Source organism: Condylura cristata, unplaced genomic scaffold (assembly GCF_000260355.1).
Source record: "Condylura cristata isolate star-nosed mole 26May11 unplaced genomic scaffold, ConCri1.0 scaffold00036, whole genome shotgun sequence".
Lineage (NCBI taxonomy): Eukaryota > Metazoa > Chordata > Mammalia > Eulipotyphla > Talpidae > Condylura > Condylura cristata.
The window spans coordinates 14,501,007-14,527,503 of NW_004567137.1; the positions used below are offsets into that span (position 1 = coordinate 14,501,007).

General features: G+C 40.0%; 2 protein-coding genes across 2 annotated transcripts in view; both read left to right on the top strand.

Annotated features, from left to right (window-relative positions):
• STYK1 (serine/threonine/tyrosine kinase 1) overlaps positions 1–13,121 on the top strand; it is a 31,508-nt gene extending 18,387 nt beyond the window's left edge. The window contains exons 2-10 of the mRNA XM_004693150.2: positions 319–463; positions 888–1,022; positions 2,017–2,283; positions 3,231–3,412; positions 6,169–6,252; positions 8,424–8,626; positions 10,159–10,199; positions 10,822–10,918; positions 12,107–13,121. Of these exons, the coding sequence (XP_004693207.1) occupies positions 394–463; positions 888–1,022; positions 2,017–2,283; positions 3,231–3,412; positions 6,169–6,252; positions 8,424–8,626; positions 10,159–10,199; positions 10,822–10,918; positions 12,107–12,311 (1,284 nt within the window). The 5' untranslated portion in view covers positions 319–393 and the 3' untranslated portion in view covers positions 12,312–13,121. The remainder of the gene's footprint in view (positions 1–318; positions 464–887; positions 1,023–2,016; positions 2,284–3,230; positions 3,413–6,168; positions 6,253–8,423; positions 8,627–10,158; positions 10,200–10,821; positions 10,919–12,106) is intronic.
• A 5,424-nt stretch (positions 13,122–18,545) lies between these two features.
• MAGOHB (mago-nashi homolog B (Drosophila)) lies at positions 18,546–25,769 on the top strand. Its single transcript, XM_004693277.2, has 5 exons — positions 18,546–18,681; positions 21,488–21,546; positions 22,022–22,132; positions 23,994–24,076; positions 25,568–25,769. The coding sequence occupies exons 1-5, from the start codon at positions 18,588–18,590 to the stop codon at positions 25,665–25,667; spliced, it is 447 nt and encodes a 148-aa protein (XP_004693334.1). The 5' UTR covers positions 18,546–18,587; the 3' UTR covers positions 25,668–25,769.
• The last annotated feature ends 728 nt before the right edge of the window (positions 25,770–26,497 follow it).

Below are 26,497 nucleotides of genomic sequence, written 5' to 3' on the forward strand. Positions count from 1 at the left end.
AAAAAAAAAAAAACCCAAAACCCTGCACCATAGTTGCTGAGACAGTGCTGTGAGCATGGGCTTGAACACTGAAGCAGGATAATCCAGTAGGAGGAAAATTAATTTGAAAGACAATGGTAAGAAAGGGGAAGAACAGATCACAGGAGACCTGCTGTGAAAGAGAAAGAGAGTGCTAGGAAGAAGTTCTTCCAGCCTGAAGCCCAAGCAGGTGAAAGAGATGAACGAGTGACTCTGAGCGTTCCGGAGAGCCACGTGATTCCTAACCCATCATTGTGAAGGTGTTTTAAAATTCTGTGCATGCTTCATTTTATTTTTTAGAACAACGCAATCCTTGGGGATTATTCTCGCCTGTGCTCTGCATTCCCGTGGGTCCAGCACACTGTGGACAGCTGCATGGCGGAGGCAGATGGGAGGGGCATGAGACGAGTGCTCCTGGGATGCAGGCTTGGTGACAAGTTGTGCAGTAAGTATGAAACCACCTGGGCCTTGCTTCTGAGTTTAGGATGAGGGAGGCTGAGTGGAATGGATTCTAGAAGGAAGATGACTTGATTTTTAGTAGAAATGAACTAGTGACAATAAAAGGAAAGGTACGAGGGGTCATGATCTCTGAAGGGGAGGCAAGTGCCAATCAGAATTTCAGCTGTGCTACATCTGAAAATAACAGGTGAGCACATGTGAAGGGCTAAGAAACAGGGGCACTGGGGCTTCTGATTAGAGAGATGCTCTCAGTAGGGGGTCCACTGAATATAAGTAGAGGGGAAGAAAGAAGAGATGATTGTTTCACATGGGGCAAGCTGGGACCAGTGGTAGGGGAAGCTGTGTGGCTGTGGCTCTCAGCTTGGGTTTATTCTTCATCGTGTTCTTTTCTTGCTTGATTCCCTACCCAGTTATCCAGGACCATCAGTATGAAATCATTATCGTCCCAACCCTGCTGGTTGGCATCTTCCTCATCCTTCTTGGGGTCATCCTGTATCTTTTCATCAGAGGACAAAGAGCCCAACAACAATCTTCTGCATGTCAAGGTAAAGTTGGAAGTGGGGCGGGGCAGAGGCTCCGGAATGATAGGGATTGTGGAACGTAAGGTGTAAATTTTAATGGGCCTGAGTCACGCGTTCTGGGGCCTTGCAGTGGCAGAGATATGGAGCTGAGAAGAGCTTCACGAGGAATCTGAGTAGAAAGTCCATGTGTGCTTGTTAGCTGGAAGAAGAGTTAAGGAAGAGCTATCTCATGTGACTTGTTTGTCTGACATGTCGAATGTGCATTATTAAAGCTTTGGTCAAGTGACTGACTAAGGAGTGGGGAGGGAGATCTAGTGGGCAAAACTGGAGGTTTTGTTACCAGCCTTAAAGAATGACATTTCATGCTATACTACATTACAGTTCTATGCAGTGTTCCTAAAACGTCTGACTACAAAAGGTGTAGTCTTCATAGTAGTCTGTGAGTAAGGGTAAGGAGGAGGTCATGCCATTCTGGACTACTACTAAGCATGCAATGGAAGAGAATCAGCTCTTACATGAAATTAAGGGTAAGAAGAAAGAAGAAAATTCCTCACAGTGCTATGAAACGTTCTATGACAGTGGAGGATTAACCAGAGCTCAGGGCTGAGTAGTTGCACATGCCTCTCTACCTCTGGAAACAATTTGTTTGATTAAATGATGATGCGTCCCCTTGGCAGTTAATACCTGCAAGGATCTGTGGTTTAGGTATCTATTCTGGAACTTCCTTAATTATTTCCTCAGTAGACTCACACTGAACTATAATACTGAAGAAGACAGGAGAGAGATGTTATTACCACTTTCCAAAGTCCCATCTTGACTCAGGCGTCCACCTCTTTGTAGAAGTAGTGGGGTATTAAATGAGGCTGGGATTGATAGTGGTTCAGAGAAACATTAGGAGGAACTCCCTCACTGATCTGAAAGAAAACTGCCAAAGGAACCTGCTTGTCAGTTTATTCCAGATTCCACTTTCTGGAATACTCAGGATAGGGTCAACAGCTTGCACCATCTCCTGTTCTAGATGTTGCTCCCACATCTCCATCGACTGGTCTAAGCCGGGAAGCAGCAAGACCTGGAGGAAATGTGTTTGTGCCACTTAAGGAGATGTCAGTGGAAAACCTTCTACAAGCTTCCTCTCATGCCCTGGTGAAGGTACAGGTGCCCCGGGAGCAACTCTCTAGAGAGCGGGAGCAGATCCACAATGGCAGTTTTGGGGCTATCTATCGAACCAAGATGAACACCAGTGACCCCACTAAGCCCAAGAGTGTTGTCCTCAAGACTTTAAGAGGTAAAAGATGTGTTAGATTTTCGACTATGAATCTCTGAAAGTGCTAACAGGCGTTGCAGACATTGAGATGCTTTTAACAGATGTGATCACAATTGTGTGTAGGGTAAGAAGGGAATAGAAAGTGAAAGGCTTGAATCAGAATCTTTTTGGGGTGTTTTCCTAGCTCAATTTTTTAAAAAAGATTTATTTATTTATGCATACAGAATTGGAGTATAGGCCAGAGGTGTAGGTGAGAGGATTCATCAGAGACAGAATGAGGAGCGGAACAGGCAGATCAACTGAAATACACTGCTGAGGGGAGCAGCAGGCGGGACATGAGGGATCTGCTGTGCCATGTGGGTCATCTCCCTGGCCAGGGATCCAACTCATGCTGCAGTGGCTTTGGAGAGCTTCATAATGTGGTGCTTTAAACCGTTGCTCTACCAGGGAGGGCCCATGCAGCTCATTTTATCTACCAACACTGTTAGGACTAGGACTGACTTTTCCAAATAGAATATTCTTTGCACTGGAGGTTTGAGGTTGTCTTTAATTTTTCTTTTTATATATTATTTCAAATTTAAATTTTTCTTTCATATACTATTTAATATATTTCTCTGATACTGGAGTTCTCTTTTTTTGTTGATTACTCAATATTTGGGACAGTAATCATGGATACATAAAAAGAACAAGGGTAGAAGAGGCAAGAGTATTGATCAAAAGACCTGGTGTTATTATAATGTGATAGAACACTAGTTTTCTTTTTGGGGGGCATATGGGAACCTGCAACATTGTTCTAAGATCTGTGTTATTTTGGACCAAAGATCATGGACATGGAGGTCCCCCTTCCACTGACTTTTTGTCTCTTACTGTGCTGCGGGCTTTGAGACTTACAGTCTGAGGGTGCTTCCTGCCTTTTTATCAGTGAGGCTCTGACAGCTCACTCTCAGAGGCTCTTCTATTCTCCACAGAAACCGCAGGACTCCCCGAGGTGCAGGATTTCCTAGGGCGAATCCACTTCTACCAGTACCTGGGGAAGCATGAGAATGTGGTTCAGCTGGAAGGCTGCTGCACAGAAAGGCTGCCGCTCTACATGGTGTTGGAGGATGTGGCCAAGGGGGACCTGCTCAGCTTCCTCTGGACTTGTCGCAGGGTGAGCTGCAAGGGAGAGGGGTTTCTTGCCCATCAGCTGCTCACAGGTCACTTAACCAAAGGGGGAGGGGGGAGGTAGAGAGACTGTACAGTAGTCTAACAGGGTGACTGAGCATCACTATTAAGTAAAAAATGTTTTGATGAGAAAATGTTTTCTGCATGCTCCCTCCAATACGGCAGCCGCTAATCACATGAAGCTACGGAACCCCTGAACGGTGGTGCAGAAACTGTAATGTAAACTGCATTGGATTGTAATGCATACTTAGCTAGCCACATGTGACTTAGCTAGCCACATGTGACCGAGGGTTATCCTACTGGGCAGAGCAGATTTGGAACATGGACTTGGCAAGACCTACTCTGTGAGTTTGGGCAACTCAGCTTTTTGAGCCTTGAGTTTTCTGTATCTGTAAAACAGGAGTCATAAAGATCATTAAAATGAAATTACATTTATAAAACACAGCAGTGATTGGTACATAGAAAACCCTTCAAATAGTACCTGTTTTTTATTTAGTAGCTGTGGTATTGACCCTCAAAGTAACCTCTGTTATAATGCCTATAATTTCGTTGCTGTTTTATCAGTTGTATTCTTAGATTCTGGAACATCACTTTAGTAAGTGAGGGCTGACCAGAGGAGAAATTCAACTTGCAGGGTTTGTACTTCAAGCTCATATTTAAAAAAAAATAAATAAAAAAATAAAAAATGAACTGGTTAGAAATTTCCTGACCAAGGAGCAAGTCCTTTTCCATGCAATCTCTCTGCTTCTCACTATATTCCTCTGCTCCCTGTGGGCCCACATGTTCCCCTCACTGGTTCTTCACTTGCCAATGAGCAAGTTCAAAATGAATTGAGCCTCCTCAAAATGCTGAATATTGTACAATTACATGTATATGAAAACGTGTACCTTGACCTCTGCCACCTGGTGATGTAAACAGGACAATACACAAGTCTTTTGGGTATTTTAAACCTTTTCAAAAGGCCACCCATCCACAGCTTGTTCTGTACTCTAACCTCACTGGCTTCTCTTCAGTTTTCCAAGCTTCCATGCCTCTCAGCTTCAAATGATCTTCACACTGATTCCTTGTTATACCAAACTTCTCCTGTCACTTTTTAGCACAGTCAACACCCACTCTTCCTTCAGATCATATCAAAAGTTTTCCTTGTTTTTTCCCCAACAGAATCAGCTCTCTTTTCTCTGACACCAGATGCTTTTACATTTCTTTCGGGGCCATATGTATAGATATGTGACCGTATATTCATGTGTGATTATTTGATCCTGATTCACGTATGTTTGAGACACTTTAAGCTCTAGAAGACGGCGGACTTGTTTACTTTGCTCACTCTTGTACTCAGGGTTCCAGTGATAGAATCTGGCACATAGTAGGCATTCGATAAAGATGTGTTGCTTAATGTGCTTAAGCTCACTTTCTTTCTCTCATACACACAGCCCCAGAGAAAATGCTGCTGTTCCCAGAGAATAGATACCCAGTGGTGGCAGGCACTAGGGCAGAGCAGGCACAGGCTTTTAATGATCTTCCTGCACCTTTTGTAGTGAGGCAGTGAGGTGCAGGCCAGGCAGGGGCCCGAGGCCCAGAGACCGGAGGCCAGGAGTCTGGCAAATCTTTAATCTCTTTGGGCTTTCTGTGGCATTCTTTTGCAGTCTCTCCACTGCTATCCTCCACTTTCTGTGCCCCTGCCCTCTGCCCTTCTCCACCCTCTGTGGCACCGCCCTTAAAGGCTCAGTATCTCAGCTCAAGCATGCCCACTTGCACAAGACCACACCACACTCCAGGTGTCCACCATCAGGCAGCCGTACCCCGAGCCCACACTCCCAAGCGCCTCCTGCATGAAGGCCACACGTGACAGCTGCAGAGGCCGCTGAGGCCAACTGCGCAAAAGCTGGAGCATCTTCCTTTGTCTTGCGATAGTATTACAGAGGTTGTTATCTTTCCTGCTATTCTGCTCTGTCTTCACTCTGCTATTCAGCTACATTATTTACTGCTTTTCTTGTCCAATAAATCATATCTGGGAATCTCATATCAGTTTCTCCTTGACTCTTACTCCCTATGTTTATCTTTTTCTGAGTTATGATATCTGCATTGAGGATTATCTCTACTAGTTTCACTCACATGTGGACTATGGAGAAATAAAAGCAAAGGGTCAGGCAAAACCAAACCAAAACACACCCTGGAGATCTGATTGTAAAACTGAGGCTACCAGAGGGTGAGGATGGAGAGCAAAGTCGGAGAGGGAGCCCGGTGGACCAGAGTGGAGTGGAAGATTATGGGAACTGTCTTCCTCAAGGACGAGTTGTGGTGTTGGGTATGGTGTGAAAACATGCATTTGAACAAGTGTGAAATATACCTCTGAATTATAGTTAAAAAGTCAAGAATAGGGCCTCCCTAGTGGTGCAGGAACTCAAGTCTCAGCAGTACCAAGCTATTGCCAGCCACTGCAGCATGAGTTCGGTCACTGGCCCTGGAGGTGACTCACATGGTGCAGCAGACCTCTCCTATCTCACCAGCCTCTCCCGTCAGCACAGTGGATTTCAGTAAATCTCCCTGTTCTGCTCCCAACTCTGTCCCTGGTGAATCCTCTTACCCCCCACAACTCTGGTCTACACCCTAGTTCTTCTCTGAATGAATAAATAAAAAAATAATTCTTTAACAAAATAAATAAAAAAATAAGAATATCTCTGCCTCCTTTTTTAAATCTGCTCATGTCACTTTGATATAATGCTTTCTTCTCTGTCGCTTTAGGATTTGATGACGACGGATGGACTTCTTTATGATCTCACAGAAAAACAAATATATCACATTGGGAAGCAGGTCCTTCTTGCTCTGGTAAGAGTAGGCAAATGACAAAAGATGCTAGCGATTTTTCTTATTAGCCTAATGTATGATGTTATATTTCCCCCTTTTCTGTTTATATGTGTGTGTGTGTGTGTGTGTGTGTGTATGTATGTATCAGATGTTAGTAGACAGAAACTCATGCACTAATTGTTTTAGGTTCCTCCTTAATGAAATTAAGGTTTTTAGAAGGAACAGGAAGGATTCTGAAAAGTTTCTTGTTTGAAGATCAAACACCAAGATCAACACCATTTCCTTGATACTATTCCTTTCTCACAAATACTAGCAGATGTACAAGGGGCAAATTGAGCAGCAAGTTGAGAGAGGATATGGGAAGAGAAACTGAATGGGTGAAAGGTAACAGGCTGGAAAGGAGACAGTTTTATGTCTGAGAAAACAAGAACAACTAGTTCAGAACATGTTTGGGTGAGTTTTACTTTGATACTGAATATGATAGGAAACATGTAAACTTAAAAAAGACCAAAGAACAAGCAGGGGGAATGAGAAGGGACCACATAAGTTGGTTTATATTATATCAAACTTAAATAGAGAATTAAAGAAAGAACTCAGAAGTTAAGCAACAATTTATCTCTACCAAATGACTCAGGATATTTAAAGGAGTATTCTATGCAATTATGTAGGTAATTGTGTTTTCATCATTATATGCTATAGAAAAATCTGGTCTTTTTTTTAAATAGAGGTAAAGTTGGTTTTCAAAGCTGTGTGTGATTGAGAGGTAGAAGATGTCCCCTTTCATGTGTTGTTACCACATCACACCCTCCGACCGAACACCCCAGCCCTCTCCACAGGCCACTGTGCTCCCTCCCCGCTTCTTTCTCTCCTCCCACCTGTGGTAACCTCAGTATTTGATATATTTTGCCACCTCAAGATATGAAATTTACCAGGTCCTAAATGCAATCAGGGGATTTAGACAAAAGGCCTCAGAGGGAGGAGACCAGCAGGTACAGGCGCAGTTCCGCGGGGTGAGAGTGAACACTGCATCAGTGAGCACTCTGTGAGGGTGGAGGCGTTGTTAATGTGCAGTCCACAAGGTCAAGGTGTCAAGATACAGCCTCCTTTGTATTCTTAAACCTAACAGCAGAAGTGCCCCAAAGGGGTATGCTGAACGCATGGATGCCTTCAGCAGGGCTGTTGGTTACCAGTTTCAAGGCAATAGAAAGCTATTTTTTTCCCCTTAAATTTTAACCATTTCAATCAAATTTTAACCTCTGTAATTTTTCTCATGACAGTACACTTCCTTTGTCCTAAAGTCTCACTGTTTCCTTTCTCATCATGGATTGGAAATTCTACCATCACCTTCACCTTTTATTATTATTGTTAAACCTCTCATTCTTGTTTAGTAACCTCCAGCTATTCAGCCACATGTATCTCCTCCAGCTTTTTCACATGCCTTTCATGGCTTGGTGTTGGGGGCATCACTGTGGCAGCTCAGATGTGATGGTTCTCCAATGCCTGTTGATTGCATTTTGCTATTTCTTGAAAATATAGATTACTAGGTCCTTCTCCCTAGAATTTGGTTAGGTAAATCAGGGTGAAAAATCTTGTGTTTTTTGAAAAGCACTGGCTTGAGAATTATTAGCAGATTTTGTAGTGGTGCTTATGAACTAAAATATCTGGTACCACATAATAATTGGGTGGCCTTGTGGATAAACATTTATATTTCTTTCTAAAAGTTACTCCTTAATTCACTTCACCTCCTTATTTTAGGGACAGAAGGAGATGATGGAAACTCTTTATACAAATTCATTACTATGACACTCAATTCTACTATGCCTATTTTACCTTATCTTGGAGACAGCTGCTAAAAACTTACCATTTGCCCCCTTTTCCAGGATTCAGCTGGCTCCTATCTGACAGGAGTGTGAAATCAGGCAGGAGTGAGGGCTTGACACAGAGTAAATGATTATACTTTCCAAACATAGGATTAATCTTATTTGGATTATTTGCGCAGTTTGATAGTCCTAAACACAGTGTAAACACGTTTGACTCATCATCATGACTTGGAAGTGCTATGTCATTATTACTGAGACTTGTTCAGGGTAGGAAATGTCCCTGTCTTTTTCAGTATTGCTAAGACTGCTTCTGGTCTGTGACCCACACTGTCACTTCAGACAGCTGATCCATCTTTGATCTTATGTTGATAGGAATTTCTCCAAGATAAGCATCTGTTCCATGGGGACGTGGCGGCCAGGAACATTCTGATCCAGTGTGATCTTACTGCTAAGCTCTGTGGATTGGGCCTGGCTTATGAGGTTCACACCCGCGGGACCTCCACTCGCTTGGTACCATTCAAGTGGCTGGCCCCAGAACGGCTTCTGCTGAGACCTGCCAGCATCAAAGCAGACATGTGCGGTTTGTTCCTATCCTGTGGATTTCTAGGGGTCCTCGATGGGAGCCCCTTGTAGGGGTCCCTGAACATGATGGGGTCTGTTGTCCATCATGTCTAAAGTGAAATCTCTATTAGAAAGTCAGCCGGACTCACAAGCAGAAATGCATGCTGTATTACAGAGTTCCTATCTGCCTCTGACTGTAATCCTTTCTAGTGTCTTTTAAAGTATTCCTTCTGTATTAGATTAACAATCTCAATTAGGAGGGAAAAAGGGAAAAGATTATTCACCCCATTATCTGCTGACTTAATTGGGTAGAGTCCCTTTTATCTGGAAGATGGTCTACTTAACCAAAAGTCTAATTATACCAGGAATTATTAAAATAACAAGAAACATGCATACCTCCATTATTTATTTTAATCAAAGACATATAAGTGCAGATTTATGTATGGATCTTTTAGAGGAGAAGTAAGGCTGTTCTTATGAGAATGGACCTGCTAAATGAAGTCTATTTTCAGTGTGTCTCCATAATAAATGATTTGGAGATTTAATTTGGCATGATTCTAGGTACAGTGAAACCTGAAAGCAACTGCTGCTTCACAGGTTGCAGATTTTTGTTTTTATTTTTTCCAGTTTTCTATAGCTGTTGTGCCCACACAATTTGACAACACTTTCTTTGTGGTGGTTTATTTTTATGTTTTCAGAGCATTCAACCTTTTTTGCGCGTTTATTTAATCAGCTTAAAGAATATGTAGCTGTTTACATAGTGACAGTCACATAAATGATAAAAAGGGATTGTAAAGAATTGCAGTTGACTTTTGGTAGCTATAAAACTCAGTGCTTAGCGAAGCACACTGATATCACATAGGATTTCTGACTAGCCATGGAAGTCATGTGCAGTGGAGAAAGTTTAGAAAGTCAGTTAATATGCTGAGTCATTAAGAGACATCCATTCCCTGACATCTGCTTATCAGTGGAGATCTGGCAGTCAAAAGCTTAACTGTGCAATTTGCTCATTTAATATTGGTATTTTAGAAGAGAAATCTCTCTCTCTCAAATTATATTATTTTGGAAATAATATAGGCTCTAACTAGGTAGAAAGCTTGCTGTTTTAATACTGTCCTAGATTTGGGCAATAAGATCAATGGAGGGACCAGTAGATACACAAGTTTCCCTTGGCCTTGTACTAAAAGGAGGCTGGAATTTCAGCAGGAAGGAATGCATAGAAAGGATGAAAAAGATGCAGAGGTGTTTTTCTGTCTGGGTGAATGTGCTTGCCCAAGGACACTCACAGTGTCACAAATAATAGTAAAATCTATTCATGTGAGATACGGAAGATAGGAGACAGAAATCCAATTCTCAATAGGAATAGATACTTTGAAAAGGGGTTTGGACAGAAATACTTTCTAATGGTATTATTATTTTGCTCCTTTTATCAGACACCTTCAGCTCCTCTTCACTGCCTTCTTTGTGGGCCTCTGATATTAAAGTGGGCTTTCTTTGGGAAAGGCTGAACAAGGAATTCAGTAAATGGCTTTGTTTCTTTTTATAGCTGGTCCTTTGGGATACTGCTGTATGAGATGGTGACTCTAGGTAAGAGAAACCCCCACGAGGTGTGTAAATGTGTATGCAAATAAGCAAGTGTGTTTCTCTGGGTGTGAATGACATGCCATCAGAAGGGTCTCAGGGTACTGGACTGACACAGAATCCAAACTGGTTTCTAAAAAGGTTTTCTAATGTGGTTTCCTTCCATCCCTGCACCTTCTTCACTCTCCTCCTTCATCTTTTCTCTCCCACTCTCCTTCCCTCCCTCCTTTCTTGGGATGTTTTAAAGGCTAAAGGATAGTCCAAAACTGACTTTGACTAAACATGAAAATGTTATCTTCTGACCAGTTGGCCCACTTGGCTGATCAACTGCAGCATCTTCCCCTGTTTGGGGAGTGGAGGGCAGGTCTTACTGTTCACTTCACTGATTTTGCTAAAGACGCAGTACTCTCCTAAGTGATCTTTTTTCTATCTAGCCACCTCTTTGCCAAAATTCTCTGCTCAACCACCAGGGAACAGCTGCACTGTGGACAGTGCACTAGACATCTTCCCAGGGCCAGCTCCTCTGTGGACAGTCAGCCCAGGTGGAGGGAGAGTAGTGTTACTGATAGTTCATGTTGCCAAGGACCCTGAAATTCTCTTGCTACTCTCCTTTTTTCCATATGCACAGGGGCACCACCTTATCCTGATGTTCCTCCTACAAGCATCTTACAGCACCTCCAAAGAAGGAAAATCATGAAGAGACCCAGCAGTTGCACACACAACATGTAAGTGGCTTTTAAAGACCTACTACTCTCTCATTCCAAGCCTTTTTTGGCTCTACACTGATTACGCCCATTTCAAAGTGCATATCTCTGTACTGATACACAGATTTGGGTCAAACAAACCTATATGTGTGTGTATGTTTAGGAATAGATGTATATACAGACATATACAGAGACCTATATACATATATACATACACATATATAGGCAAGTATATATATGTGTATATATGTGTATATACCCACCTAATAAGAACTACATTAGGAATCTAAGTTTGATAAATTTAGTTCTCTGGGAATCTTATAGTTAAAAAAACAGACTAAATCCAATGCAAATATAGTAGAGTTTTTTCTAAATGTCAATCTTTAGTTCTAATATAGCTGCCATAAAATGAATTGCACTGGAGTTGCTGGCTATTATTTAATATTTAACTTAAAGAAAAAAAAAAAAACTACCGACCATCTGTTTTCCAGTTTTGCACATGTTAGAAGGTCACAACTAGAAGAAGGAGGGTAAGGAGAAATTAGGAAGACAGAGTACCTAATATTGCCAGCACAAAGAGATACTTGGTAAACCAATGTAGAGGTAAAATGGAACTTGCAAATTTATACACAGAATTTCATAATGACTACAGTACAAAACATATTGTTAGAGCACATAAGAAAAGGTTAGAGTTTAAGAAGGCAGGAGAGAGAATACTAACATATTTCTATTAAAATTATTGTGGTGTTGTACATTTTCCAGCATTGAAAGGGTAAATTTCTCTACAATAAAGCAGTTATAGTATCAAGCAAATTATGTTAAATTATATTATATATATATGTACACATATACATATATAATATATCTTCCTGGTAGATAAGTTACAGCAATCATCTGGAATACTGTAAGTTAGTAATATCCAAAAGTGAAGAGGACACTTAACTTCTGAGAGTGTTTGGCAATAGAGAAAAAAAAAAAAAAAACTGTTCTGTTTTACTGTTGTGGTTTGAGAAATACTCGGTCATTCCTCTTATACAAAGCACCCTATGGAAAAGATGACCATAAAGACAGAATTAAGAAAATAAAAGCGTGTGTCATTCTCTGGAAATAATCAGACAGAGCAATCGAGAATTAGATGAAAGAACCGCAGGGTTGTGCTAAGGCTCCATCTGCCCGCCAAGGAAGTCACTGTGCTCCATGCACTTTCAGGTACAGCCTGATGAAGTCCTGCTGGCGCTGGAGTGAGGACAGCCGCCCTTCGCTGCAGGAGCTACGCCTGCGCCTTGACGCTGTTGCCCGAATAGCAAATGACAAGGCTGTGCTGCAAGTCCCAGAGCTGGTGGTGCCGGAAATGTACGCAGCTGTGGCAGGTGTCAGCGTGGAGAGCCTCTCCTACAGCTGCAGTGCATTCTGAACAGCTGGGCTCACCCCACTTGTGGGACTTCACGTACTGTTGGAACCAATTCCTCCAAGAAGGGGGATTAGACTTTCTGGTGGGACTTAAAGGGAGCAACGGGACACAGACCCAATCCTCCATCAGACATGACCCTGGCTATCTGCAGTGATGTTACGCGCCAGATACCCTCAAAGCAGAGGAAGAATTTCATTGCTGCTGCCCCAACCCTAATGGCCTAGGGTGGGAGTTGTGGACAGTGTCACTTCCAAGGATGTTTTAGAGTTCTGCAGTGTTTGTTAGGGCATGGCACAGAGAAGCTGGGCCCGCCAGACTGTAGGCTACTTTTCCTCCTGAAGTATGATTTCATCCAGGCTGTTGTTAGATGCAAAGGAATTAGAATCAAATGAGGGGATAGAAAGCCAGCAAAAGGGTTGAAGAGCAAGAAAATGAAAAGCCTTAATCTCAGGAGTAAGATGTGACCAGGCTGTCCTTCAAAGAAAAGGGAGAGGGAAAATGGGAAGTTCTGCATTCCTGGTCCCTGCATGCCGGGCTGGAGGAGAACCGTGAGGGTCAGGTTCCCTCAGAACAGGCAGTCTTCTATCTAATTCAGGGACAGGTGAACTATTGGCACGACTCTCAGCTAGAAGCCACGCTGGTCATTTCATGATGGGAAACACTCAACATGTCTGTCCGCCAGGCGAGCCCCTGCTCCCGTTGACTAGAGACACAGAGCCCTCACAGCCTGTCAGGGCGGTGATGGAGCTGTGTGGGTATTATAAATAGGAATGTGGAGTGCAAGCAAGCAGAGACCAGGCCTTTAAAAAGGGCCAGAAAGAAGGCAACCAAACCGGAAAGAAGGGGGCCTTCCAATTTCCGGGTCTCCATTGATGTACTGTGAAACTCATTTCACTGAGGTGAAGTAGGGTTTTCTGGTATTCAGGTGCCAAAATATATACAGAAGGGAAAAATAAATAAATGAAAGTTAGCACCACTAGAATAATTCAAGAGATAATCTGCTTTGTCAGAAAAGGGGTTCCCATGTGTAAAATAGGGGTGTGGGGGACAACTTCTCTTACAGGCTCGTTGTGAGGACTGAATGAAAAATATTTGTATAGGATCCTACACAGAGTATGTGTTCAATAAATGTTGGTGTCCTTTCTTTTCCCTTGACTATCCTAAAATCTTTCCTGTCTTTTTTTTATCCACTATCTACTGTGCCAAGAAGAAAACTGAATGTGAGGACTGAATGAAAAATATTTGTATAGGATCCTACACAGAGTATGTGCTCAATAAATGTTGGTGTCCTTTCTTTTCCCTTGACTATCCTAAAATCTTTCCTGTCTTTTTTTTTATCCACTATCTACTGTGCCAAGAAGAAAACCTGTACTATCAGTCACAGGCAGAGCAGGTTATGCCCAAGATGATGGCTCAGGCATCATATGACTGAAATGATTTAGTCGCTATTTGTATGTGAGCTTCTGGGTGACAGTCACCCTACTATTTCAAAACATTAAAGCATACTGTGATGATAATTCAGTTGAATGTGGTGACAGCTTTTTAAGAACACTCACTGGGTACTGTGTGTCAGGCTGCTGCAGGAATGCTGTGGTTGAAAACTCTGTACAACTTAGAATCCTGATAGAGGGAGTGATGATGCGCCATCCAACAGAAAAATGATTCTCACACAGGTGGGAATACCAAGGCAACTAGTTAGGATTTAAGTGGGTGGTAAGTGGCAGTAGGGAGGTGGAGTAGCTCTGCACAGTGACGAAGCCATAAAGATTCCGTTGTTGTTTCTCAGCTATTCATTCAAGTCAAATTTACAAAATATTGTTTACTCAGGGGCCTTTCTGCTGGTGGAGGGATAAAGTCTCAGCACTAGTAAGCTATCATCAGCCCCTGCAGCATGAGTTTGAGCCCCTGCCAGAGAGCTGACCCTCTTGGCACAGCAGACCTCTCCTGTCTTGCCCGCTGCTCCCCTCAGTAGTATATTTTGGTTCATCTGTTTTGCTCCCCACTCTCTCTGGTGAGTCCTTCCCCCCCTCCACCTTTGTGCATAAATAAATGTAAAAAAAAAAACACCCTAAAAAACGTATATTGTTTAATCAAACATTTTTAAAGACTGAGTTGAGTGTTAACATCTACTATGCCAGATGCTGTGTTAGATTTTAGATAAAAGCAGCAGCTTTTGATTAAGTCTAGAGAGTGACACTTTCTATATGGACTTGTGTGGACATTTGTTAATTACAAGTTGTGGTAGGTGCATAGTAGTTACTTTAAATTTTTACATATACTTTTATTTTTCTGGATATGGGTATGGAAAATAAGGCAGTAATTGCTGACTCTAAGGAAACTGGGTCTTTCCCTTACTTGGCCAGGCTTTTTCCAAAAGGGGATTGTATTTCTGTCATTTTGATCTGTAAGCTAAACCATGTATTTCCAAGCTAACAAATGGGGAAAAAAAATCTCAATTTAGTTAAGTTGAATCCAGGTTAGGTCTTGTTTTATTATTTTGATTGTCTCTTCTGTCAAATTTGTTTTTTCTATCAATGCTTTATTTTTGAAAAACTTTCCAGTATAGCTAGGAACAGAACATACACCTTTATGGGTGTAGAGTCTAAACAATGTTCAGTGCAGTTTCACTTAGAATAGTCTGAACCACTAGTTCTCAAATTATGCTCATGCATTTTCATACTACAGTTTGGTATTTAGTTATTATTAGTCACAAAAAGACAAATTCTGGATGTTGTCCCATTTATGTGGAATATAGAGAAATGAAACAAAGAGTCAGATAAAGCCAAGTTAATAATAAACCTCAGAAATCTGACTCTGAAGGTAGACTACCAATGGAGTGTGAGGAGGGGCAGAAACAAAGTTAGGAGGTGCACAATGGAGTCTGGTGAAGGACTATGGGTATTCTGGTGGTGGGTGTGGTGTGGTAACAACACCTGCAGGAAGAGATTCTGTGTCTCTAGAGCACTAACAACAATGTAAACTAGTGTTACCTCTTCGCTCTCTTCAGTATTTTCCACCTTAAGCAAAAGTGTATCTTACATAAGTAGCTTCACTGTACAACATGGTAGCCAACAGCTAACTTAGCTATTTAAATATTATCTAAATTCAAGCAAATATTTACACATAAACATTCAGTCCCTTTGTTTTACTTGTCATGGTTCAAGTGTTCATTAGCCATTCAGAATATTTCCACATATCTTGAAGAGCTCACAGCACAAACACTTCATCCCTTTGCCATTCTTATTATGATATAAGACATACACATTTTGGCATTTTGGGGAGTCGAAATATATGAAGGGTTATGTAAATATATTCTCACATTTCATCTTAAAAATAGTGTGAGAGATTACCCTTAAGCTTAGAAATCTTTTTGGCAGATGAAGACAGTCATTGGCTCACAGATAAAGATCTGAACATGGTGCACCCAAGGTTTTGTTGACACCTTCACAGCTGTGGTATGATAGCTCTGTTTAGGTAGGAACGAAGACAAGCAATGGCAAATGTGCCAGAGATCTGAAGGGAATGTAATAGGAACACTGAAGATTCTGATTCTGAATGAGGCTTCTTCATACAAAAACTAAAACAAATGGATTACTGCTTAAATTTTCAAAGGTATAGGATATTGTGGCCAAAGTGAGTTATTCTTTGAATACATTAATCACCGTAACTCAGTTTGTTTGGAACTCTGAAGGTTTTAAATCTGAAAGTCCCACATCCTGGGAAACTTTTTAGTCCTGGACAAACTGGAACAGCTAGTTACCTGAAGGGTTGGTAAAGGTTCTTTAAGCTTCTTATGTGTTTTTCACAATGGCAGTGTAGGCAGACCGAATAATTTTTCAAAAACCTATTTTTTTAGGTTGATTTATTTATGCATACAAGAGCTGGAATACAGGCCAGAGGTGTGTGTGTGGGGCGGGGAGGGTGAGAAGATTCACCAGAGACAGAATGGGGATCTACTGAAATACACTGCTGAGGGGAGCAGTGGGGTGGCAGAAGAGGTCTGTTTGAACTCATGTGCAGTGGCTGCCAATAGCTTAATGGTGATGAGACTTAACCTTTTGTGCCACCAGGGAGGCCATGGATATTTCTTTATATTAAGTTACACAACTGTTCATAGAGATTCCTGCAGTGACAGATATATGATTGTTTCATGTAGACGCAACATAACCTGGCCCAGTCTACCACAGGACCCGTCATTCCACTTCTATGAACTTTATGTTCCACCTACTCTGAATTGACTTGCCCAAACCATACACTTTCACAAGGTCTTTGCTCAGGCTATTTTCTTCCTCAGGTGCTTTTACATCCCTCCCAACACATCCCAACACAAGCTTAAAGATAGTGATTCGACTATCCCCAAGGTCCAATTAAAACAGCTCATCATGTTACAAGCCTCCTCTGACAGTGCCTTTTTTTTTTTATTTTACAAAAGTTTATTTTTACATCATTTTGTACATTTTTTTTCCATCTCAATTGTAATCCCTGAGGGTTTCCCATCACCAAGTCACCCGTGTGCCATCACCATAATCTCGTGCATTTCCCTCCCCACCCCCCCTTTTTGATCCCATTCCCCACTCCACCCCTGCAAAATGTCTCTGGTATATGGTTGTTCATTATTTTTGTTATTTTCTCGCCTGGTCCATTATACTCCTGCTATGAGTGAAACCATCCGGTATTTTTCTTTCTCTTTCTGGCTTCTCTCACTAAGCATGATCTTTTCCAGCTCCATCCAAGTTGCTGCAAAAGACATGTGTTTCTCTTTTTTGGTTACTGAGTAATATTCCATTGTATATATATACCACATCTTTTTTATCCAGTCATCTACTTTTGGGCATTTGGGCTGCTTCCATGTTTTTCCAATTATAAAGCAGCAATAAACATGGTGGTACAGGTATCTTTTTCAATCAGTGTTTTTGTGTCCTTTGGGTAGATACCTAGGAGTGGGATTGCTGGGTCGTAGGGAAGCTCCATGTTTAGCAGTTTGAGGAACCTCCAAGCAGTTTTCCATAGTGGTTGTACTAGTTTGACAGTGCCTTTTAATCAACATTCCCTCTTCTGCAATAACGTGATTGCTTCCTCTACTGTACTATCAACACTAAAAAAAAAAAAAAATTCTCATAGCAACTGATCCCTTATTTTAATCCCTTGTTTGCGCTCTTTGCTAACTTGAGCCAAAGTGCAAAGAGTTCTATTTTTTTTTTATTACTGGTGCGAACCATTTCTGCAATACAGGACTGTTTGTTAAAACACTGGTTTTATAAATGATAACACTTTTTTACCTACATATCTCATTTGATCTCAACAATTCTGTGAGCTTGTCAAAGTTGATGGTAATATATTCATTTGTTTGATACACAACTTAGAGATAGTGATTTGACTATGGTTAAGTAGAGATAAGTGTTTGGAATGAAACACAGGTTTTCTGACTGCCACTCTACTAAATTCCATGGAAAGTTTAAGGCCTTCAACAGACAGGATTGCTCTGTTAGTAAAAGAATGAAGTATCTGAAAGACAGACTGTAAAAGTTTACCTTCACCTCCTCACACTGCATAACCGACCTACCCTGAAACACTGGAACATTCACTTACTGTCATTATTTCATTCTATCTGATAAGAAGTATGGGGTAAACATTTGATTTTAAGGCAAATTCCCAAAACTCTATAGGTTATTAAGGTTAACTCTTACTGAATGAATGTCGCATCTTTCTTCTTCTTCTTCTTTTTTTTGAAAGAAACTCATTCATACCTTGGCTGCCAGGGATTTCCAGAGTGCCACGCAAACTTTCAGACCTCTTGTTTTCCAAACTCTTTCTACTTGGACTCTATTGCTGTAGGCTTCCGGCCTCTGGCAACTTCACAATCATGGGCCAAAGAAGAAAGCCACATGTTAGGACTCCAGCTGGAAAGAAGGGTTGTATTCCAGGGCTGTCCTTGATGTAGCGCTTCATTGTAAGTCAACCCCCATTTAAAGTGGGAAAAGAAAAAAATCACACCCACCTCACTAGCCAATCTTTGTTGTAAGCCCATAAACACGCTACTAGATTTCACTTTCCCGATCCTAAACAAGCTACTAGATTTCACTCTCCCGATCCTTCTAAAGAGAAGTTGGCGTGGCCAACTTCACCGCGCTCCAGGGACGCCACCTGCCGGCTTTCCCCCGCGCGCTCGGAGGCGACAGGGCGCGCACGGCCAGTGACGCACTGATCGGGCGACTGACGTCACTGCCGGGCGCCGGTGGCACGTTGGCCGGGCCTTCGCGGGCTTTCCCTGTGGTCAAAATGGCTATGGCCAGCGACTTCTACCTGCGCTACTACGTAGGGCACAAGGGCAAGTTTGGACACGAGTTTCTGGAGTTCGAGTTTCGGCCAGACGGTGAGCGGAGCAGGAGCCGCCGGCGCTCGGCGGGGCAAGGGAGCGCGAGGCCGAGAGGCCGCGGAGGAGGCGGGGTCGCCTTGTCTTTGTACCGTGGGTCCTGAGGCCCCTGCTTGAGCCGAAGCTCAGAGACCTCAGAGTATGGGAGTTGTAAGTTAGTCTTATGAATCAAATGGAATAAATCGGTGTAAATTAGTTCAGAAGATGTAAACCAGATACTGAGAAGTTCAACCTGTAGTAAGCAGAATTCTAGAATTAGCACACTAGAAGGGCCTCCCAGACCATCTAGTTGATTGGCCAAATAGGTGAACATTTCAAAGAGCATCATTACCACGCTGTGATTCAGTGGATGCTTAAAATCTCTCGTATTCATTCAGGTTATGCATATAAGGCAGCGGTTCTAAAAAGCCCAGGGCGGCTGTCTCTGAAGTTTGGGGGTTGTGTGTGTGTGTGTGTGTGGGGGGGCGGTCCTCTATGTGTAGATAAGTGAGCAAAATGATGTATGTATTTTGGGTGCTTAAGTACGGATCTTGTAAGGTGCATCAAGAATACAGGAAAGGGGAGTGGCTAGTTCTACACAGTCACGGAGAACTTCCTAGAGAAGGTGACTGATCAGTCTTGAAATGAGAGCGGTATTTTCTTGTTCTTTGAAGGAAAAAAACAGTCAGAATGCTGAGAGCAGTGTGGACAGTGTGTGACGCGACGGGGCCTCTTGTCCTTGTGGTGTGGCAAATTTTGTCTTTAATTTTCTTTAGAAAGTGCTGTTACATATGTATGAGCTCTTCCTGCTATCAGGACAGTCTATGCACACATTTTTTGAATGGTAAATGCATTCTAGGCAACATGTAAATACAAAAATTTGAGGGTACAGTTATGAGTAATATGACTTTAAATTTCCCTTAAGAGGTTATTGCTTTGGTAGGGAATGGAGACATGAAACTAAAGGTAGAGCGGTAGAGATCTACTCAATGCTGTGTCCACCCTCTGGACAAAGTTTTGTGACACCATGAAAGAAAAAGTAGGGGAGGATCATATATTGGAAAAGGGGTAGAGTGTCAGGTATTTCAGGCAGATCACAAGGTAGTTGTGATCCTGCACTTTTCAGAAACCTTAATCACCTTAATTTTCCTCAGGTCTCTTCCAAATTTTTTTTTTAAAGATTTATTTATTTATTCATTCGTACGGAACTGGGGTACAGGCCAGAGATGCGGAGGGTGAGAGGCTTCACCAGAGACAGAGTGGGGAGCAGGACAGGCAGATATACTTAAAAACACTGCTGAGGGGAGCAGTGGGTGGGTCAGGAGAGGTCTGCCTAGCCATGTGGATATCTCCTGGGGGCAGACAGGGATCGAACTCAGAAGTGGCTTAAGCTTCTCAGTGCTGTGCTTTAACCTGCTGCGCCACCAGGGAGGGCCCAGGTCTCTTCCAAATTTAAAGAACCAATTTACTTGACTTCTTCATCTGTTCTTTCCTTTGTGGCATTGTTCCTCTGCCATAGCGGTAAACAGCCTTCATCTTGCTGGTACCACCTTTGGCTTGTCACACAAATGAAATAGTCTCATATTATGAGGGTAGTTTCATGCTAGAACACATTCTCAGCCATATATCTGCCACTGTATCATTTCATATCCTTTCATCAATGACAGTGTTTCCTAAGGCATTCACCTCACTAGGGTAACCTGTCATTTTAGAGGATCAGGACCAGGAGACACTTGTACCTGAGCAACTGACTAGCCATGAAGAAAAGCATCAGGAAGTAAAAAAGTTGTGATGGATGAAAATTAAATAACATCAGCCACCAAGTTGGTCAACTTTTATTCAGAAGCAGTACGTAGTTTGTGTGCTTCTTAGTCACAGTTTTAAAATATTACCATTGTTATTGTATCTCTACATTCATTTGATGAAAATAATTAAAAGACTGGGAGCCTGGGAAAGCATGAGTATTGGAAGAAGGTAGCTCTGAAGCTAGATCTGAGTCTTTGACCCTAGACAAGTTACACTTTTCATCTGAATAGGAGAAAGAATAAACACTAGTTTCTGGTGTTTTTACAGATTAGATGAATTTATCTGAGTGAATTACTTAGTACTAATATGAACATATAACTTAAACTTGTAATGTTCTGTTTTTGGATTCCCTGTCTAAACGTCATGATACAGCTTAAGAAAATGGGCTTTTGGATTCCCTGTCTAAACTTCATGATACAGCTTAAGAAAATGGTGGTGGTTAAGTCTCAGCATTATGAAGCTCTTGGCATGAGTTTGATCCTTCGCCAGAGAGCTAACCCACATGGCTCAGCAGACCTCTCCTGGCCCGTCTGCTGCTCCCCTCAGCAGTGTGTTTTCAGTAGATCTGCCTGTTCTTCTCTCCACTCTGCCTCTGGTGAATCCTCTCACACCCTGCACTTATGGCTTGCATCCCACCTCTTGTATACATACATAAATAAATCTTTAAAAAAAAAGAAAAAAAGGGCTTTATAAATGACCTTATTATATTGAATTCTTAATATATCGAAGGCATGAAATTTTAAAAAAATTATATCACATTTAAAAATTATATTGAAGGCACAGAATGTTAAAGAGATTTGACTAACTTCAACTTTCCAGCAAATATTTGAGTGTCCATACACCTAGCATTGAACTTATAGTAATAGGAGAAAATATTAATAAAAGTATTGGTTAAATTGGTCTTTAGCTTCAAAATTGCTTATGAGGTCATTTATTTATTTGTAAAGCAGTTTTTGCTGTTTTAGACTGATTTTTAAAAAAATTATGTTTCAGAATAATTGATGTTTCTCACTCCCTACAGGAAAGCTTAGATATGCCAACAACAGCAATTATAAAAATGATGTCATGATCAGAAAAGAGGTAAGTTTTTCTGAATGTCTAAGTTTTTACATTTAGATGTTCAAAGTATTTCACAACTGTCATTTTACACTATTCACTAAATTGATAATGATGAATTTAACACCATATGAATTTTATGTGAAAAGCTCAAAAAGTAAAGTTCAGTGCGCTGTGACATGTACATGTATGGTCTCCATTCTCTTAGACTTTGTGCTGTACCTTTAACCTCTTAGAGATATTTGAGTTTCATCTTACAAAGGCAGAATACAGGATTTTGAAAGGAGGTTAATGATGTGAAGGTGGGGAAATATATTTCAAAGGAAAAATAAGACTGAAGAAAAATCGTTAAGGATGAATGATTCCCACCTAAATTTTTGGAATCAGAATTACATTTGTCTGCAATACTCTATTTGAATATTCAAGGTTTGTTAACTATGTTTTGTCATTTCCCTCTGATTTGTGGGACTTTGAAATTTTTATTATAACTCTTTTTCAGGCTTATGTACATAAGAGCGTAATGGAGGAACTGAAGAGAATTATTGATGACAGTGAAATTACAAAAGAAGATGATGCTTTGTGGCCTCCCCCGGACAGGGTTGGCCGACAGGTTTCGTACTTAAAGATTCTTTAAAGCATAAATCTGATTGTTATACCTTTCCTTACTTATTTGGAATAAATCCTTAGGTTTTCCATTTACTAGGCATCTGGTAAATATTCTTCTATTTTAATTACCCTTGCCATTTTCTAGTAGTAATGAAGTCATTGCCTCTCTAAATTTAGGCATCTTTCTGAGCAGTCTTAGTCTTCCCAGCCAAAGTTAGTCTTCATACAGTCATGAACAGTTTCAATACTATGTTAACCACTTTTATGAGATGTAAGTGCAAGTATTTGTTAAATTTGGGAGTTAGGATTCTCACTAACTATAAAATACAATTTCTCCAAATTTATAACTAAAAGTTCTTACTTTTATTTTTAGCCCATAAAGGGCATTTAATTGGTTTCTTTGTTCAAACTGACCATTGCCTTTGCTTTCCATGTTCCCTTCAGAGTACTGATGTTTCTTAAGGGTTTCTGAAGAACTCCTAAGGAAGCCTAAGTAGACTTAATTTCGCTATAGAGCCATTTAACTTCCTAACTCTTGGAGACATGAGATGTGACCCCTGGTGGAAGAAACATTTAATTTCACTTCTGTGTGTTTCTAAGGACTATACTTTGTATCATCTTTGACTAGAAGAAAATGAGGAGAAATCTAACATGCTGACACACTGTATAGTAACTTACTTAAAGAACCATGATGTAGGAAATATTTAGCAATGCAAAGGTAATAGTTAATGGCATATTATACATTGTAGACACTTAATTGATGTTTGTTTTATGCAGATGTCCATAAATACTACAAAACAAACAATAGTAGCCAACCTTTGCTTTCTTTTAGATTCAGAGAACCCAGTGATTTTATCTACCCACTTTATCATGTTTTTATATGTTTTGGTTATTGGGGAGAATTAGGCATATTCCAGAAATTGTGGTGGACCTTTAAATCAAAGACTTTACGATTATTTCAGAATTTTAGTCATTATGTGTGTGTCATTTATTGTTCAGACTCTGTTAATTTAATCTGAAATTAATCCAAAATTAATGGACTCTTAATGTAATCTGAAAAAAAATTATCACTATAGACAGAGCCTTTCATTATTGGTTTTAGATTTGCAGGTAAATGATCAAGAACAATTTATGCACTAAATGGGCACAGGAGGAACATTATGCTGTATTTTATTTGTTTTACTAATTGTTAATTATTTTGTGAAGTCAGAGGATATCAGTCTTTAAGACTTACAGTCCAGAATTCAAATATCAGTACCATCATTTATTAGTGGTTATAAATATCAACAAGTTTTTTAAACTATGTTTTGTGATTCTTGGATTCACATTTGTAAAATCAGTCATCTATATGATAAGGGTATTTTAGGGATTTCATAGAATGTTTGCAAAATTCCCTGAAGCAGAACCTAACACATGCATAATAACACAGATGCTGTTGTTATTATGCATTTCATTTGTTTATGAGTTTATTTAAAAGTCTGCAGGAAAGGGTGACTGTTTATTGTATTAAAAATAGGTTTGTATCCACATTATTTTTACATTGTGCTTCAAAGTGATACCTTTAGTTTTTATAGACATTATAAGACATGTTCGTGTGTAACTTTTTAAGTATATCATTAATTTCACAGTATCCTCTCAATGCGATTTAAGCTGTTTTTGTTTGATCTTCATACTGTGGGCTCTTTAGCAGTTGATGAGATTTTTATTTTACAGTTTATATATAACATATCAAGTTGCTTTCATTTTTCTCTCCTCCATAACTGCTGTAATTTGTAGCTATAATTGACATTTCCTGGTAGCAAGAATACAGCTATCTCTGGGATGGATTTTTGTATTAACTACATTTCTCTTACATTTTTTTTCAGGAGCTTGAAATTGTAATTGGAGATGAACACATTTCTTTTACCACATCAAAAATAGGGTCTCTTATTGATGTAAATCAGTCAAAGTGAGTATGTTAAAGTATTTTGATTAAATTGACCTATTAGGTTCATTTTAGAAATATTACCAATTGATAGCATGTTTTCAATGGTATATCAATTTTATTATGCAGATGTAATTCTGATTTTTGTGTCATTCAATACTTGCTATCAAAGAAGTTAGCTGTACATTTTACTGATTGTCACATAATACTTATCCTTGGGTTTAATATTTGAAGGAAATGGGAAAACAATCCATGAGATTGTTAAAAGTGTGGCTTTAGCTACCTTTATCTTTGTTACTTCTATGACTTTAACATTTCCCATTTGTCTTTGTCTGAAAATCTGCTTCAGTATTTTCTTTCCTCTTGTTTTCTCAAAATAGCCTCAGAGTGCTCTTTTTCCTATCCCACTAATTTGTAATAACTTATTTGTTCACTTTACTGATTTGAATGTAAACTGCATGAGAACCTTGCTAGGTGTCTGGCAGAGGTACTTTATAAATAGATATTAGAGGAAAAGAGAAAGGAATGAATGTGCAGTAACTATTGGATACAAAAGACTATGTTCATAAGTACTGAACAAATTTTTTAAACTAAATTATTTCCCCATTGTTAGTGAGAATGTGGCATTCATACCTCCCTGGTTTTGTAAATTGTTAATATTTCCGAGAAGCAATTTGATAATATGCATCCAAAGCTGTTAATATTTTTCATTTATCTTGCCCAAGTTATTTTATTGATAAACATCTGTTCTGGGGAAATATGAGAAGACTTTATTATTCATGAAGATGTTCATTGAAGCCTTTTTATAGTTGGGGACATACTCAGTTTTGTTTAACAAGGGGAGAATTGTTAAAATAATTAAAAATTAGGGGCCCTCCCTGGTAGTGCTGCGGGTTAAAGCACAGCACTAAGAAGCTAAAGCCACTTCCACATGAGTTTGATCTCTGCCTGCTCCAGTGGTGACCACAGGGTGTGGCAGATCGCTCCTGATCTGCCCGCTGCTTCCTCTCAGCAGTATACTTCCATGATCTGCCAGTTCTGTTCCCCACTCTGTCTCTGGTGAATCCTTTCACCGCCCCTGCACCTCTGGCCTGTACCCCAGTTCTGTGTGCACAAATAAATAAATCTTTAAAAAAAAATTAAAAATTATTTGTGAATATATTTTTAATATAATGGAAAAAGCAATGTTAAAAAAGAAATGGAATGATTTCAACTACAGAAAAAAATAGAGGCATACCAATATTTTTGTTATTACTTAGGAGTGATGTTGTATTTATGAGTATTATCTTTTTATTTAGATATTTCAAATCTGAAATGAATGTTCAAGAAAATTTATATATCTTCCCTACAGGAAAGATCATTTTTAATTGTTGAGTTATGTCCATTTTATTAGTTATTAGCACATCCTTCCTTTCTCCTGAATTCCTTTAACTTCACTGTTTTAGAAACTAGCTTATGAACTTCTGTTGTTTAATTCTGGGAACACAAAAATAACTTCTACCTTTTTCATTTTAGGGATCCTGAAGGGCTTCGAGTATTTTACTATTTGGTACAGGACCTGAAGTGTTTAGTTTTTAGCCTTATTGGATTACATTTCAAGATTAAACCAATCTAAATACATGTTTTTGAAGTTGTTTTTATATTTAATTATGGGATAGGTAAGGGAGGGTTTATCATTTACAGTGTGGGATTTTTATCAATGTGAACACTTTTGTATGCAAACTGAAAATAAGAAAACAGATTTAAAAAAAAAAGCATAGTGGTTTTCATCACTTGGGTCCAAGTGGGTTGGAGAGACCTGACATGCATTAAAGTCTATAAGTAAAAGCTGCCTTTTACTGAAATTGCTCCAATAAAACATTGAAGACTGGTTGGAGAGTGTTTGTTGTTTTTCAGGGGGCTGTATTTTTGATTCACTTTAAAGGTAAAAGATTCTTTTAGTAGGTACATTCTATGGCATAACTCAGGTGGAAATACAGAATGTATAGCCCCCTTTCTGTTCATGAAAGCCAACTGTAGATCTTCCTTAATTTCTTACAGAGCTTAGGGGATTTAATGTTTTGGTGCATATAGAGCTATTTTTAGAAGGCTATGAAATTTTTACATTTGTCAAACCCCTCAGAGATTATTCATGTTTAAATATTTTGGTGTGAACAATGACATCCTAAAGGCTTACTAGTAAAGTCAATATCCTAAGTTGGACTGTCTTATTTATTATGTCCCTTTTCCTGTTTTACAATGTGTTTATTTTGTTTATCTGTGGGAACTAAATAAGTTCTTAGCTTTACAAATTATTTAGAATTTGGACTTAAATATATACATGTGTGTGTAGGGTATATATTACAAAGATAGGTTATTTTCTTTGACTTCCACTGAGCACAGGTCCCATTCATGCTTTCCAGTTTCCAGTTTTATTATGAATAATTGCAAACATAGAAAACTGTT